General features: G+C 34.3%; 1 protein-coding gene across 1 annotated transcript; it reads right to left on the reverse strand.

Annotated features, from left to right (window-relative positions):
* Positions 1 to 3,512: 3,512 nt before the first annotated feature.
* LOC134252035 (TELO2-interacting protein 1 homolog) lies at positions 3,513 to 15,357 on the reverse strand. Its single transcript, XM_062734456.1, has 25 exons — positions 15,219 to 15,357; positions 14,776 to 15,009; positions 14,434 to 14,585; positions 13,815 to 14,042; positions 12,599 to 12,717; positions 12,205 to 12,298; positions 11,639 to 11,825; positions 11,160 to 11,368; positions 10,783 to 10,839; positions 10,546 to 10,677; positions 10,291 to 10,416; positions 9,096 to 9,212; positions 8,903 to 8,975; positions 8,488 to 8,692; positions 8,056 to 8,192; positions 6,340 to 6,505; positions 5,805 to 5,909; positions 5,468 to 5,695; positions 5,154 to 5,259; positions 4,960 to 5,042; positions 4,684 to 4,799; positions 4,502 to 4,589; positions 4,247 to 4,333; positions 3,986 to 4,108; positions 3,513 to 3,619 (listed from the first exon to the last, which is right to left on the reverse strand). Exons 2-25 carry the CDS (start codon positions 14,973 to 14,975, stop codon positions 3,539 to 3,541), a joined length of 3,219 nt encoding a protein of 1,072 aa, XP_062590440.1. The 5' UTR covers positions 14,976 to 15,009; positions 15,219 to 15,357; the 3' UTR covers positions 3,513 to 3,538.
* Positions 15,358 to 17,968: the final 2,611 nt, after the last annotated feature.

A 17,968-nucleotide genomic window follows, 5' to 3' on the forward strand; every position in this document is an offset into this window, starting at 1 on the left:
TTGGTAAGTGAGTGTATCTTAGTGAGTTATAGATAAAGTTTGAATTTCGTTTCGCTTCATTGATTTCTGACAGAATTATGGCATTTTGAATATTTTTCATAATTGCTTAATTAAGATCGGGTTCGAACTGCGCTAACTTCCGATTGTCGACAAAAATATGAAGCGAGGAAAAGACGATGGATAAATGAGTTAAATTGTCGTCTTAATGTTTATTATTTTATTAGATTTAAGGCATTTACAACTTGAAAATCTTTCAGTTTAACCTTGGACATGACTTTTGCACATTAAAAAATGACATTTGTTACATGTATTGCTTATGCAATACTCTCAGAATGCTTGTTAATATTGTGTAGATACATAGGGTGTGATAAATCGGCTCTTATTTGCACGAAAAAGAATTGTTTTTGATGAAAAATTTTAATGTTAGAAAAAGAGAGTGTCAAATTAAAACTGCAGTGTGATAAAAATAGTGTTGATTTTACATTTTTCATTTCAAGTACTTAAATTTGTTACACTTTAAACTAACAAATAGTCTTTTTTTATGTAAATTAAATAAAATGTATCACAGAGATATTTTTTTTATTAAGAAATAATAAAAAAAATAATACAGTGGCAATGATCCAGAAGTTCATTCAAAGCTCCGTGGGAGGGGGCGTGACAAAGTTCTTAAATTGGGGAATCTTCACTGATACTTTTTTTTAAATATGGCCCAAAATGGGTTTTTTTTCATACAGACAAGTAATTAATAGAAATTGTAAAGATGATTTAGAAGATATCATATATATATCAACATGAATTAGATTATATCATATATTACACTGTACATGTACGAGGGTTGTCCCGTAAAATCGTGGACAAGTTGTCTAGTGTAAAAAATAAACATCACTGCGTTCTGAAATTTTCACTATTATTTAGTACATATTTTAGTAATATACACAGCAAATTTCAGATAAATATATGCATAAATAAATAAATTATGTGATTTTATGCCATGTATTGTATCACCTTACGGCGCATGGATTATAACGTCAAAGTGTCAAAAACAGCGTCACGTTTTATCTTTGCTGAAAATGAAGTTGGATGAGTCCGACTTAAATTTAAGAATTTCATTGATACACATTTTTTAGTCTCCATAAACAGTCGAAGAACCAGTTAGCACCCTCATGCGATCTTCTGAAGATGTATCAGTAAGTTACGGACAATATTCTCACCATCATTCAACTAATAGAAAATCTCATATCGGCGGTGTACTGTGACAGCGTCTTTTGCTTTTACATTGGGAGTTTGTCCGTATGTTTTGTACTCCCCTGGGACTCGATCAAATAAGACTTCGCTAAGAAAACTCCTGTTTCATTTGTATACTTAAGATCTGGTGATATTTTTATAATCTTTTTTCTTCTATGCTCATTTCAAGTCTCTAAAGGTGTCATTACAACATCGAATTAAAACGGAACTGCTCTCCGGTGCGCCGTAACGTCATAAAACGTCTCCATTTTTCGTGTGTTGTGTTTACCATTTTCCCATTTCGAATGCTCGAGAAACTGCCAAAAATTAACCAATTGCCTTAAAATTTTTACAAAGGCTACAAAATTGATTGTGGAATTGAATTAGGATAATTTTAATCCAAATCTTATGAATTTAAAACTTTTATTTTGAATTCAAACTTGTGTATTCTTTAATGAAACCTTGGTTTTTTGTCCGTGCGCCGTAGGACAATACCCCGTGCCCATTCAAGCAAAATAAAATCTTTATTTTTGCCTATATTTTATCAAAAAACTTATCATGCACTTAAATATGATAAATAAACATTTACTGAAATTTTCAGCTTAGTGCGCCCATTACTTTTCGAGAAAAACGTTTTGTCCACGATTTTACGGGACAACCCTCGTATACAGCGCTGTACATTAAACAATGTAATTTTTCTACTTTTAATATTTCCAGATCTAATTAAAACAAAATTACATTGTGCAGGGGCGTAGCAACAGGCCCCCCCCCCACTTTTTTCCCCAACCTTACTTATACTATAGGAAATGTTAATTGAAAACCTGGTTGGCCCCCCCCCCCACTTTTAGACTTTTAGCGATGTACCGAAAATGTAGTATTAGAATTGGTACTGAAAGTAGTTGACACTGAGGAAAAGTTTACCTTCACACCCCCCACACCCACACACACCCAAAATTACAAAATTACATTGTGCAGGGACGTAGCAACCCTCCCAACCTTACTTATACTATAGGAAATGTTAATTGAAAATTTTCGATGTACGAAAATGTAGTATTAGATTTTTGAAAACAACTTTTTCGAAATAGGATTTTTTTGAACAACTTTTTCTTTTTCCTTTTTTTTTTTTTTTTGCTTGTCAACTTTTTCAGGTGAGTAAAAAAAATTTTTTCTCTGGCCCCCCCACTTTCAAAAACGATGCTACGCCACTGTTGTGTGATACACTTACCTTCTGTAAATGAATACAGGTGTTATATATTAAGACTTGTGTAGGCACCTGTCAATTAGTTGGCCATATATTGTCTTTAATAAACCTGTAATGGCCGTTAATATGCTCTTTCCAACAAACATGAAAGTGCAAATAATTAACAGATTGAAAATGTCGTGATCATCTATACTGTAGAAAACATGTACACTCTAGCTAGCAAACTATTTGCAACAAATTTTGCCTAATTTTTTTGTCCTGTAATCTATTTATTTATGGAGGACTGAGGACCTCAAGAATTTTAATCTTGCCCCTAAGTTTTGAATGGTTGGAGTTATGGCTTTTGTATTTCACGTGTATTCTTTGTGAATAGTATTAGTAAAAAAAAATAATAAACTCTCTCTCGGAACATCTGACCTCCTCACCTTAACCTTGGAGTTTGACCCACTCTTGCAAAATTTTACCCTATCCTTGACCAGATACTTTTGAAAAGTTGGAGCTAGTCCGGGCTTTCATACTTACTGGTAATGTGAATTTCTTAACTTTAATTGTGCATATGTCAGGCCAACAATAAAAAATGATTTGTTTGATGTACTCCGACCGACTCGTTAAAATCACCCCTACCGAAACCAATTTTTTCAGCACTTTGAAAATTTTATATATTTTTTTTTTTAGTTTTCAAAGAAAAAAGGGATTGTTTCAATTTAAAGCTAAGGTATATAATTTCTCTAGGATGCTTCTCGATTGGAAGTTTTTATAGCAATAAATATAAAATCTGTTAAGTAAAGCTAAACAGTGTGTTTTAAATTTCTGAGCTGTGATTTTTTGTTATCAAATTGATAAAGGCCTCATTGGCCATAAAACTATTAACACATCTTGGTCATCTGTTTGCAAAGTGAAAATTTACAGGACATCTTCACCCCTCCCTATTCCTGTGTTATCTCCTCATTAAAAAAGAAGCAATGCTTTGCATAAACTAACCTGTTTTCCTATGAAGTATGAAAACTAAAATCATTCCACATTCGCCTTATATGAACTTCTTAATATAAAAGCAATTTTCTTTTATAAAGGATAAAAACAATACAAATTTATTTAAGTAAAAAATATGTTTTATTAGCTGCCCATTTCAGGAAGTTTTAACAACTTGACAACATTGTCTGTGAATTCATTTCTCTTTCCAGGGGAAGATTTAAACTGAAAGAAAAAACAATAACAACAATTAGGCTTTATGTTATCAAAGGAATTATTCAAACAATCATGATAACAGGTCATTTCTACCAACTACAAATATGACTTTTGATGAGGATAATTCTTAGATTTATAGACCTTACAGAAAGCACATTGACAGAGCACAAAGTGACAATTATTAAATGATGTAAGCAACCTTTGTCTAAGTAATATAAATTTAATTTTACATCACAGATCATACATGATATAGGCATATTTGAATATGTATATAAACAATGTTAAATCTTTCTTAAGACAAAGAAAAGTTATTTTATAGACCAAACCTTGTTCAAATTATCTTGATCACATGAATTATATTGTATTTTTAAATACCTTTACTGGTTTAAATAAAGGCACATATGAGAGGAATTCCTTGGGGTGGTACAAATCACAGAGTCGGAGCCACATGGGATCTGGGTCTAGGGAAATCAGAACTGTACAGGTTTCCAAGGCAATCTGTAAGGTCAACCTTTCTCATTAACAAGAAATGTGTTGTATAATGTATTGTTTAACGTTTAAAACAATTTAGATGATTGTTAAAAATTACAAATCTTAAGTTATATGATACAGAAAAAATATGTAAACTCTTCCAACCTTTTGAAGGACACTTGGTTGTCTGGCACTGAGATAAAGGACACAAACAGAGGACACAAGGTCAAGGCTGTTTCCAAGGACACCCAGCTGTAAATACATAATAAATATATGCGTTTAAGACCAAGGCTTCATGTCTTGTAGCATGTTTAAACACAAGACCTATGTACATGTATATGAATCCAATAACAAAATTCAATCACTGTTGGACAATTTATTCATAAGAGGAATCACATCTTGCTCATGTCTGTACATTACCTGTTTACAAAGCATCCCGATACGAGATAGTATGGATTGTTGTAGTTTGAAGTTTACTGTGTAAAGATAGGCTTTACTGGATCCCTTACTGTAAAATCAACAAACAAACTGTTAATAATCATTATATGTACACCAGTAATACAACTGTTTTCAGAACTAACCAATTTAAATCATGAGCTAACCTGATTTCTGCTTGTTTTTCCAAGAAAGTCAGCATTTTAGGAAACACATCCTTGGTACACCGTCGGCAGATAAAATCACCGGAGGTCTCTGCCATGGTGACCAATGTCTCAACAGCCTATGAATATAAAACACTGCTATAAATCTACTGACTTCCTGAAAAAATTCAATGATAGTAAATTTTGAAACAGAGAAATATTTTCAAATTATTCATACTTAAAACAAAATAAAATTTGAATTTATAAATGAATGAAATTCAAATTTTCACAAGTTCCAACCTTTTTAGTTACAATTTTCTCTTGATCAACAAATCTGGCTGTGAACGGCAGCCATATTTCATGGATCATTGGCAGTAATTCATCTGAAACCCAAAACAACAAGCCATAAAGAAAACTTAAACTTTCAAGATGGTCCAAAAAAGATACACTTTCCAATCCGTTTGATTATGTGCTATTGATACATGAGGAGGTACCTTGATGTGAGCGTAAAGCTTGGCAGGAGGAAGCAATGGTGTCCAAGGTCAGGAGCCTCACACTGGGGTTTCTGGAGGAGAGGAGATGTTTACTTCTCAGCATCACCTGCAGATAAGAAGAAAAATGTGAGTCCTACCCAGTACCCAATGCTTCAACGTTATCACATGTACCAACAAATATTTGATTGCAATAGTCCGAGACCAAAATGCTAGACTGTGATTACTAGTTTACAAATTAACTGAAGATTTTAATCAAGCTGACTTCAGCAAGAAAATGTAACACCTTTCATGAAAGTTCTTTCATCAAACATTACCTCCTTCACAGCTTTGACATGCAGTGGTGGTTCTTTTTTCTGCTCAGTCTGCATTTCCTCATCCTCTTCAGCCTTCTCTTCAGCAACATCATCCTGGCAGGTTTCACTTTCAGACACTTCACCTTCCGAGACTTTCTTCAGATGAAGGAATTCTTTGATGTAGGACACCACATCCAGATTCTCATCAATTCTGTGTGGATTGGGAGGTGGTTGCTTCTTTTCTGTTTCCTAAAATGTAACATTGTATTGATAAGTTCATCAGTTTCAGTTTTGCTTTTTTTATTTCAGGAGAAAGAACAGTAATATCTATATCTATCAGCTGAAATCAGTAACTCACCATACTATCTGTGAACCACCTCAGCACAGCTTTAACCAGTTCATTTAGTACACTGAGAAACAACAAAGCCTCCTCCTCGTAATTATCATCTAATGATTCTAAAATCTGAAAAGAAAAAAAAAATTGAACTGCTAACTAGTTACTGTAGATCACTTAATTTTCAGAAAAAAATTAGCGAGACAAATCGAATTGTGGTTTTTGCTATATATTCTAGGAATACTAATACAATTTTGAAATTATAAGAATAAAAAGTGATTTACAGTAATACAATTTGAAATTATACGAAGGGCATTAAAATTCTCAATAAAAGTGAGATTTAAAATGCTATTTCTTGATTTTCTGTGCAGTTAAACATTTCAGTACCGGTATTTTATTTCTTGATTCCAGATGATATATCCACAACAGGCCTGATCAACATGATAATGCTTCAAAATTTATATGACACAAGAATGACAGACAGACACACAGACAAATTGATTTCTACAGGGCAAACCTGCAAATACTTGATGATCTCTAATTAATACCAAGAACCCACCTCCTGCACTGTATCTCCAATGAGAGGTAAAATATCCGAGCTACTGTACTGCAGCATGACTTTCAACACCAGGGGGCTCTTCATGTTCTCATAAAAATGTCGCAGCCTCAAACTGATGGCATTTACCAGGTAATCTGAATTACGCTGCACAAGTTCTCCAATGGATCTATAAATACAATACACATGATAATCTGGTAAAAACAAATGTCTCCCTGCTAACTTATCTGGTAAATTTCTGTAATAATGACAATTTTCTATAAAAGATGGAGATTAATATAGGATATAATGTCACTAATATTTACTTTTTTTTTTATTAAATGAGTTTAATGTTTTCTATCCTCAAGCCTTGGTAAGGGGATAGAAAACACCTGAGTCGGATAAAAATCATATCCAACTATAAGCAATGGAAGCTCACAATTTATACATAGCTAACAAATATTTGTCACTTTTATACATATGGATCAACTGTGGAGTGAAAATTTAACACTAAAAACAATGTTGACAGCATATCTGTGGGATATGTAAAATCAACCCAATGTGTGATATCCAGTGAATGAAAAAGTAAATGTTATAAAATGAAATTTCAGCAAATTTAATATACCATACTGGGTAAAACTTGAGACAAATCATTGCTGGCCAGCTTGTTTTACGCTTATGTATAGTAGCATGGTTCCCTTTTTTGCCCTTATTTCACCAATTAAACATGATTATTTGCATGGTGTATAATGTTTACTTAGTAGTGATGGGCCAACATTGAAGAAATCATATAAGCGTGCAAGTGAACATAAAGTAATATTTTTACTACAATGTTGGATCTCGGCCAATCAGAGAGCTGGAATTATTCAATCATATATTGAAATGAAAGAAAAAGTGAGCAAGCTCACATACCCCATGCTCCCCCAAAACTCAAAGTGCCGAAAATCCTAAAAGAAATAAGGAATCAGACTTTCCTGATGCACTTCTACATATTGTGTCCTAAATGTCTGCAAAGTTTGACAAAATTCTGTGCAGCGGTTTATGAGGCGTTGCGCAGACAAACTGTTCATCTCTATATTCAAGATATGGCCAAAAATCTAAGTTGAAAATTGCCGAAATTCCCAGAAAATAATGGAATTAGAATTCCCTGGTAATATGCACATCTACACACTGTGTACTAAATATCAGCAAATTCTGGCTAAATTCTGTGCAGTGGTTAAAGAGGAGTTAGGCTTCCAAACTGTTTATCTCTTTATTCAAGGTATGGCCAAAAATCTACCGGTAAGTTGAAAAGTGCTGAAAATCCTGGAAAAAATAAAGGAATCGGAATTTCCTGGTAATATGCATATCTACACATTGTGTCCTAAATATCTGCAAAGTTTGACCAAATTCTGTGCAGCGGTTTATGAGGAGTTGCACTGACAAAAAAATAGGACTGATGGACTGACTAACTGACACTGACTGACGGACAGGTCAAAAACATTACTTGTTGCGTGGGGTATAATAATTTAATTCTTAATTTTTTTTTTTTAAATAAAGGTTTGATTTCTTACACAGATAAGCCTCACTGAGACTTGTCTGTTTACAAATGAAGAGAGATGTATCAATTTTAGAGTATCTCTCCTACCAGACAATTGCTGTAAGGAGAAAGAAATACATGTATCAAGTACAGTTACCGATCCTTGTAGTTTGTAAAATGATATCAATTCAATGTTTATGACACAAGACACTAAGACGTACTTGTACTGACAGACATGACAGATGTCACACAGGGCTAGGTAGGCAGTGCTGCTGATGTACGCCGTCTCATCCCCTAACTTCTCCAGCAGTGGATAAATAGTCTTCATCAGGAAAGGTATGTACCTGTCCTTAAGTACCTGTAAGGATAAAAGGTTACACTCGGAAAGTTCTTTTTATACAGAACTATATGCAGAGTTATTTTTGCCCTGTGTAATTTTCACCCTTTCACACTTGCAATCAATACAGACATGTTTTAAATTCGCCCAGACAAAATTCTTTTTAAGAAGCAATGCTGTTCACTTTGAAATCATGCCATTTATCATCGCCCACTTGCATAAAATTCTTTTTTTATATGTATCACCTACAAATAGTTCATCATTTAGACTTTTGAAAACATTGTGTTTCTATGATATATTCCTCTCTTTTATTAACCTTTGCAAATGACCCAATTCCCTCCAAATAAAGACAAATCTGGATAATGTTCCTGTTGAAGGTAGCCAGGTTATTCCCTGTATCTCTGGTCATGAGTTCCAGAGCCATCAGTCTGTTCTCAGGAGTGGATCTAACTGAGTGATTGTGGTGTGGACTTGTCACAAGGCACAGATTGGACGGAGAGAGATATTCATCAATCAACATTCTATGTATAAAATGAAATGTGTTTTAGTCTTTAATTAAATTACAATTTTTGTTATGTCAGATGGGAAAATTAACTCTAAAAACACACCAAAGAGCAAGCTGTGATTTTTACTTTTAAATTAAAAATGAAGATGTCCTTGATTTATAACTACAGAAGAAACCTTCATTAAAACTGCTTTAATCACAATCCATAAAGCATGAAATCACTTACTCCACAATAGCCTCCAGTTCCTCAATGTTATTCTCCCTTCTCTCTTCAAAATCTTTCTCTTGATAGGAATTAACTAAAAGAATAGTGAGCAAAGACTAAGAAGCTTACATGCGAAGCAGGTTGCAAGCAAAATACATTCTAAATAAAAATTATTAACAATTATCTCGACTCAAAAATGAAATAATTCTAATACCTCCCATTGCTGCTGCCCCTAACATTAACTCATTGATTATCATGGTGGCCTGCATTTTGTGTAAAATTGAATCATGGAACAAGTCCAGAAAGTGGTCCACTAATAGAGAGATGCTGCCTAAAAAGAAAATGACTTGAGCATTATGAGATTTAACAATATCCAATTTCTAATAAATGTAGTTAAGAAATGAAGCATGATGCCTATGTGCCACAATGCTCATTTGTATTTTTCTGATACACATGTATGTTATGAAAATTATATAGCAATTCTTTTTTCTATACCATGGACTGTCCTGGTGTCAGGATATATATATTATATACACAATAAAAAAGAATTTCCTGGTTCGAATGAGCTCTAAACAATAGGCTGTGATTGAAAAACATAAGTAATCAAAGATTACGAAGCTCACCTCGACAAATGTTATCAGTTTAAGTAATGCTAATCTCACATCATATTTTCTTAACAGTTAGTATCTATCCTGACAACAATATTCAAGCAAGTTCAGTTTAAATAGGTCTTTAAGTTCATTGGGATTCCCGGAATTAATCTGTTCCAAAAACTTTAACCTGGTCACTCATTTGGAAAATGTAGGTCAGATCCAGCATCCGAAGCAAGTCTGGTAGTGTCCATCCCTAGATGCATCATCCATGCAAGTTTGGTTCAGGTAGGGCTTATAGTTCCTTGGGAATGGAGCTGCATCCGAAGCAAGTCTAGTAGTGTCCATCCCTAGATGCATCATCCATGCAAGTTTGGTCTGGGTAGGGCCTATAGTTACTTGGAAATGGACCTGCTCCAAAAACTTTTACTTGGTCACTCATTTGGAAAATGTAGGTCAGGTCCAGCATCCGAAGCAAGTCTGGTAATGTCCATCCCTAGATGCATCATCCATGCAAGTTTGGTCCAGGTAGGGCCTATAGTTACTTGGGAATAGAACTGCTCCTAAAACTTAAACCGGGACGCCAATGCTAACGCCGACGCCGAGGGTATAGCATAGGCTCATCTCGACTTCGTCGAGGTGAGCTAAAAATCTTTCTTCATTGTCTGAATCAAATTACTGACTCACTCTCCTGAGGTAGATCCATATTTTATCAGTTAACATTTTTTAACAAAACTTAGTCATATGTATATTGCATCTCATCCTGTAATACCTGTATTTCACACTTCTATTTTAATGCAATGGTACAAAAATCTTTACCATAATATCCCAGCAATCTGCAAATATTTTTAAGTTCTTTCTCGATTTTCTTGTCGTGGAAATGTTTGAAGTTTTTTCTGGGTTTGATTACATCGGGCACATGGACAGGAGAAATGAAATCAGCATCTGGCAATAGGAAAATAATGTCAAACAAAATAAATATTATTACTACAGAAATACACTTATACTGTAGAAATACATTTTTCAGCAGTTTACGGCAGTTTACTAAGATATAAATCTATAAGAGTAGTTTACTATGTCCAATCCAGCTGGTTCTCTCTTCAATGATTTTGATGTCTGTCGTGTCCAGTTCAAACACCTGAATCAGTGATATAGACAAACGCTTCAGGTGAGACGATGACATCAACAGGTGGTTTATATCACTTCCTGTAGAAAACATACAAAAATTGTAATGCTATGCTAGGAAAATTGTACCATTTCACGTTTTTGATTTATAATGGAGATTCAAGGAAAATAGCAAATTTTCATTACCTAACAAATCAATGTAGCCTGACATCAGAGACAGAGCTGAATATTTTCTGTTACCATAAACAATTCATCTGCAAATCATTGTTTTTATATGATTTAAAATAAAATCAAATAATGAAATAAAATAAATGTTCAATAAATGGGGCTTTCATGTCACATTAGTCCATTATTCTTTAAAAAAAATTGACAACTTTTGTGTGTGTGTGTGTGTGTTATTTATATATTGGGATCTTGTCCTTTATATCTTATTCATGATTTTAATTAAGTTATTTACCGGTACAATGGATTTCTACACAGACAAAGAACATTGCACATGTATTTGTGAAATTTTAATGGGTTCCCACATATCTGTTCAATTTGAATGTTTCAAACTCCCTTACCGACTGAGCGGATAATTCTGGGCAGGGACATGGAGAGATTGTGTAAGTTTTCCTCCAACATTTCCACCAGAGGCCGACATTCTGTCCCAAGGTGGGTGTGAGTGAATATGTTCAGAATTTTCCTGCTTTTGTTGGCAACGTTGGGATATTCATCACTTATAAGCCCCACTAGGATCTCCAGAAAATCAGGGATAGAGGAGTGAAGAGATCTACAAGAGATGTGTTTCCATGATAAAACATCAGACCCAGATATTGTCATCCTGTTACTCAGATACAACTTTATTTCTATTCTTCAAATTTTGTGGGAATAGTGACTTTAAGATGTAAATTTGTTCAATATACACTGTAGTTGCAGTGGTTTGCAAAGAACCAAACAATATTGCTGCTCTGACAACTCTATATATAAAACCTATTTTTAACAGTTTAAAGGTACATGTATTTAAAGAATTATGGTGTTATATGAAGATTAAAGCCCTTGCCTTGTGCACCCTTGTAGTAAGCTTCCGGCCGACTCTGCCAATGCCATTCTGACCTTCCAGTTAGAATGACCCCTGACCTTACAGATCTGCTTCACCAGTAAGTTTATTTTATTCCCAGTAATTTCTACCCAAGTGGAATCTCTTTTGATGGCAAGCTTCCTGATTTTGTCATCAACTGGCTCTGCCCCTGAGCATAAATGATACAGAAATTATGAAACATTCTTTTAGAGGTAGTATTGCTAATGACATGTAAAACCAAAAAGCTACCAATTGAAATCTGCAGTAATGGAAACTGTGTAATAGACTGCAAGTCACTTGAATGCAAAGTTTGTTTGTTTTTTTTTCAATTTCTTCCCATAAAAATATGACCTGGAGTTCACTTATCTGCACTGCAGATATTCACTTTTTACCAAATGTCATTATCTGAAAATCAAAACTGTCACTAGAAAATTTTATAATTTCAAGTGTTTTGTAATGGCATGTTCTGGACACAATTTGTATTATTCCTAACTGTTCTTTATTTAGAAACTTGTTTTGCTAACTGTTTTGAATTTCTATAACACTACCTGTAATAGAAGGCTGGCCTTTCTTCTGACTCTCTTCTATCAAGATATCATCCATTGTGAGGCCAATTATTTTGGTCCAGGCATATATTGCAGTCTAAGAGGGAGAAAAATGTGTTTAATGATAAAAAAAAATATCATAAACATTGCAGAATATCTTTTTTAAAAAAATCTTTACACATTGAACCTGATGGTATAAACCAGTAAAGAAATAAACTGTGTTATTCAGTGAACATGGCATTATGTATAGCAATTGCTCTACTGCATATTCCATGATCCATACTAGTTTTAAATCTACAGGAAATGGAGATCACTCCACTGTAAACTTAACTCCCTTTAACTGTCTTCCCTGTAACCATGTTCTAATGAACCTGGAACTGATTAAGGCTGTACTTACTGCTATGACACTGTGTCCCTGTTTCTGATCACCGGTGATAATCTTACACAGTGTAATAGTGATTCCAGGCAAGAACGAGGCAAAAGTGTCCCCTAGTGTCACCCTCACTCTATTGCAATCTGAAAATATACATTAGATCAAATGAATTTACAATAAATAATCTCTTTTACATATCCTTTGATTTATTTTCTAATCTTTTTTTCTCTCAAAGTTAAGTACATGCTGTAAAATTGAATCAAGCACTACTGTAAAACAAGAAAATTTGGCGCATACATATTTTAGCGCAAACGCAATTGGGAGTACATTGGCGCAAATAAATTTTAGCGCTGCACTTGTCATTAAAATACCTATATAAATGTGATATTATTTTTTTAATCCATGCCCATATTTGACTTTTTGGTTAGTCAAGCAATTATAGCACTCCCGTATACAAGTAATAATCGTCAACTTTACCGTGGTGTTGCAATCACATAGACGTGCCACAATGTTAAATTTTATTTTATATAAAAGAACTGGAGTATTCAAATATTTTATTCATATTAAAACAATGCATGCATCGAAGGAAAGTTACTTGGATAAACGGTAATCATGATCAGGTATTGTCTGCAAGCTCAATCGCCATGCTTGATAGCATTGTTTACCTCGAGGCGATAGACGATTGACACACCAAGAAGGCAAACTTTGAAGGTGCTAATGATAAGTATCAGGTAACAACTAACAATAGTTTAATTAAATAAATTATGATTTGGCAGAACTTTCTCGATTGATCCTACCATGTACACTGCTAGTGTGTATATAAAATCCAATGACCCTTCGACATTACATAATTGCACGTTCCAGTCTACATGTACTTATGTGAAAGCTTTGAACATACACAACAAAATAATATTTAGAATTCCGTTAGTGCAAAATAAATTTTAGCGTTCAGGGGCTAAAATTAGTAGTGCGCCAAATATTCTCGTTTTACAGCATTCCGTTGCAATCAAACAATACCATCTCAAGTATTTACACTTGTGCAATTTAACACAGATTCAATCATTCTATTATTTTTGATCATAACTATAAGTCATACATGTTTCTTTTATTTTCAATTACTGTATAAATATAACTTTATTTAGTTGCAAGATACTATTTAGATTTCTTTATATTATCAGTAATTACTCCCTGTTATTATTCAAGAAAACTGTTCACTTAATTCTTACTGCTTTGTACTCACATTTGCCATCCACTTGACTAAGCTCTGTTAGACATTTAATGGCAGATACTTTGAGAGACCTGCATTTCTCAGTGTCTGCTAGATCTAACAAAATAGACACTGCTAATCCAAGAACTGGGAGACTCTGGATTGAGAACAACTTTTGGATGATGCTGTAGTCGGATTTAGACACCAGTGTCTTAATGTTCTGTACTACGGCTGCCTTCAGATCCTCAGATTTTGCCGTGGCTGCAAAAAAGGAGTGATACAAAAAAGATACAAACAGGGTAACAAACAGAACAGATTTTAACATTAAACAAGTATAATTTTAACCTTGTTACATGTATATAGAGGAAAATATTTTGGTGTGTTAGTAAATATCATGGCCCAATCTACGTCAATGAGAAAAAAACGTCCATTTTACATATTTGAGATTGTTTAAAATTTGGATTTAACAAATTGAAATTATATTTAAACAGGAACTTTTATTGGCTTATTGTCTATTGCACATTCAATCTTAAGAATGAAATATTGACAAATATTCCAAAAACTTGTCTAATCCAAATGTTGCTTATCCTAAAATCTTCCCTTTATGTGAAAGCAGATGGGGGGAGGGGTAGCTTTAGCTTTTGCTATTCACCTTTGCCACAGCCCATCCCTTGGTCTGAAGGTGAGCTGATCATGATGCAAGAAAGCGTAAAGATGTCAGTAAACAGCTCCCATTTCCATACCCTCGTACAACCGAGGATTTTCTCCATCAGTGTGAACAGGTCCGTGTAAAAATCTTCAGAACTGAAAAGAAGACAAAATAGTAATTATTCTCCAAGTCTGTCATGATACCATTATGAAATATTCACATCATGATTTGATGCTGAAAATTGTTTCATATATGTAACCATTGCAAACTCTGCATAGCTTTCAAAGTCTTTCAACGAGTGAAGTTATAGAAATTTATTTAAATAGGTGAGAGAGAGATACCTACTATTTTGTGGACTCTTTCAATATCATTCTTAAAGGATAAAGCAAATATTCTTGCAGGTCCTGTATGTATCCACGATCAATTTCCTCTAAAGCTTTTGTTAAAGCACTAATATTTTTTCTGGAATGATCATTGCTGAGCTTAACACACAATGGCCTTAGTTTGTCAAGGGCCAGTTGGCGATAACAATTATACGCTTCCATTACGCTTTTCTGGAGCAGGTTCCATTGCCAATTCCTTCAAAAAGAGATAACATGGTAAGCAAACGATTTCTCTCTAATCCCAAAGTTAGGCAGTGTAAAAGTGGGAAACGCATTTATAGCATGTGTTTAGTCACATGGGTTTAAAGCTTAAAATAAAACGATCAGTGCTCTAATTTAATTCCATTCCAAAGATACATGTTATATACAGTTTGAAGACATGCTTTATAAATAAAAAGCTCTTACTTATCATCATTTTCTTGGAAAACAAAGTCGGCCTACAAAGTAGAATAAAACCTTTACTTCTCTCTCCGACTCTCGAACCCGACTTACGGGACATGTAAACTTCCGGTTTCAATATTTGAACAAAGAACCCGACCCTATTTAAACAATAACATCAGAACCCCCCTTTTTATGCCCCCGTAAACAAGGTTTCGGGGGTATATAGTTTTTGTCGTGTCCGTCTCTCTCTCTCTCTCTCTCTCTCTCTCTCTCTCTCTCTCTCTCTCTCTCTCTCTCTCTCTCTCTCTCTCTCTCTCTCTCTCTCTCTCTCTCTCTTTGGGTACCACCAAATTTGACCTTTTGACATTGACCTTGGAGTTTGACCCACTTTTACACAAAAATTCCAAACTTTAACTTTGGCCATATCTTTTGAACAGTAGATACCAGGACTTTCATATTTCATATATGTATTTTTTTGTGGCAAGGCCTTTTATTAAGCACCAACAACCTTCACCTTTTGACTTTGACCTTGGAGATTATCGTACTTTTGAAGAAAAAACTTTAACCTTTGCCACAACGTTTGAAAGGTAAGGGCTAGGGCTTTAAAAGAAATTCATACTTCACATAAGTAATCCTTGTGAGAAGACGCTTCGTTGGATACCAAGAACTTTGACCTTGACCTTGGAGTTTGACCTACTTTTCAAATTCAACCTTGAACATAATTTTTAAAGGGTTAGAACTAGCTACGGCTTTCATACTTCACATATTTAATCCTTGTGACAAGACCTTTCATTTGATATCAAGAACCTTGACCCTTTGACCTTGATCTTGGAATTTGACCCTTTTTTTACACAAAAAATCCAAGCTTTTACTTTGGCCCTAATTTTTAAACGGTAGATACTAGGAATTTCATATTTCAAATATCAATTCTTTGTGGCAAGACCTTTCATTTCAAACCAACAATTTTGACCTTTTGACCTACCTTGGACATTTCCGTACTTACAAAAAAACTTGAACCTTGGCCATTACTTTTGAACTTTAAAGGCTAGGGTACTCATATTTCACATATGTAATCTTTGTGAGAAGACCTCTTCATTGAATATCAACAACTTTAACCCTTTGACCTTGACCTTGGATTTTTACCTTCTTTTTACAAACTTTAACCTTGGCCATAACTTTTGCACAGCAAGGGATAGAGCTGTCATGCTTCACATATGTAATCCTTGTGACAAGACCTTTCATTGGATATCAACAACTTTGACCCCTTGATCTTACCTTGCAGTTTGACCTAATTTTCACAAACGTTAACCTTGGCCATAACTTTTGAACGGTAAGGGCCAGCACTTTCATACTTTCCATATGTAATCTTGGAGACAAGGCCTTTCTTTAGAAACCAACAACCTTGACCCTTTGACCTTGACCCCTGAGTTTGTCCTACCTTTAAAAACGTTAACCTTAGTCATAACCTTTGAAAAGATGGTGCTGGGGTTTGTATTTCACATTTATATTTCTTGTGAAAAGGCCTTACTTTAGGTACCAACATATTTGATATGCATTTGAGAAAGCTTAACCTTCGCTATGTTGCCATACGGGGCATCAGTGTTTCACAAACACATCTTGTTCTTTCCTTTTTTTCTTTCCAGTTCATTTATTCGCTTAGTTTACTAAACCAATCAAGTGCTCTAATCATGAGAATTGCATTCACAAATATTTGAAAATAGCAACACATAACCCAGAACAATTTGAAAGAGTAAATGATAATATACTATATTACATAAATAAAATAAATATTTGAAAATTATTTTGTTTTGTTTATAATTAATTCGAATCCATATTGAAGTATCATATTTTAGAATTGTTAAAACGAATTCGATGAATTATATATTTATTAATTTGTTTAAACAAATTCGATAATTCGTAATGTCGAATATATTCATTTTCTCCTCATTGATAACATTGCCGACTCCTGCTGCCCTAGCTGGACTTCCGTATACAGGTATAAGAACATGTATAAATTTACTTCTTTTTATACCCTTGAAAAGTGGGAGGGTATATAGTGATCAAGATGTCCGTCCGTCTGTTACGCTTTGGGGTACCCATGCACAGGTGCTTGGGGACGGGGGGACGCCCCCCCCCCCCGTTCCGTATCCCAAGGGTTCTTTAACATTTTATAAATAAAATATTTTTCTATGACATATTCACAAAGTATTAGAACTGAAAATTCCAAAAATTTAGCTAAAAATAAAGTTAGAGCCTTTTATAAAAATTCATACTCTCTAGGTGATACCAAATCATCTACTGTTCTGCTTTAGTATCAGAGAGTATGAATTTTTGTAAAAGGCCAATTTTTGTTTATAGATTTTAAATTTTTCAATTGTAGTACTTTTTTGGGTACAAACACGGGGGGGGGGGGGTTCCCGTCTACCTAGCTCTTACCTGCAACTCCTCCTATAACAATGAATGAATTTTTGAGACTTTCACAGAATTATTTTCACATAGTGTCAAACCTCCTATTTTACTTTTTGATCAGACACATATTTCGGGTTTCCCATAAGCAATATGGGAAATAAATGACCCACCCCCCTTTTTGTTAAAGTATAGGTAAACAAGCAAATTCAAAGAATTGTGCCCCCCCCCCCCACTTTCGGTGTCTTTGTGGGTGAGATGTCATTATTAATGGCATACTGTGTCAAATATGAACGCCCTATCATGAGTCATTCAAAAGTAATCACCAAAGTTCTTTTTTTAATTAGGTCAAACATGAAAGTCAAGGG

This window comes from Saccostrea cucullata, unplaced genomic scaffold (assembly GCF_032062105.1).
Source record: "Saccostrea cucullata isolate Sc308-1 unplaced genomic scaffold, CSIRO_AGI_Scuc_v1 ctg6, whole genome shotgun sequence".
NCBI classification, from domain to species: Eukaryota; Metazoa; Mollusca; class Bivalvia; order Ostreida; family Ostreidae; genus Saccostrea; species Saccostrea cuccullata.

Coding starts and splice junctions, on each gene's coding strand:
- LOC134252035 (XM_062734456.1), bottom strand. CDS start 14,975: ATGGAAGCGTATAATTGTTATCGCCAACTGGCCCTTGACAAACTAAGG. Junction 12,299..12,598: donor AGGGACACAGTGTCATAGCA/GTAAGTACAGCC, acceptor TCTCCCTCTTAG/ACTGCAATATATGCCTGGAC. Junction 4,334..4,501: donor TCGGGATGCTTTGTAAACAG/GTAATGTACAGA, acceptor ATGTATTTACAG/CTGGGTGTCCTTGGAAACAG.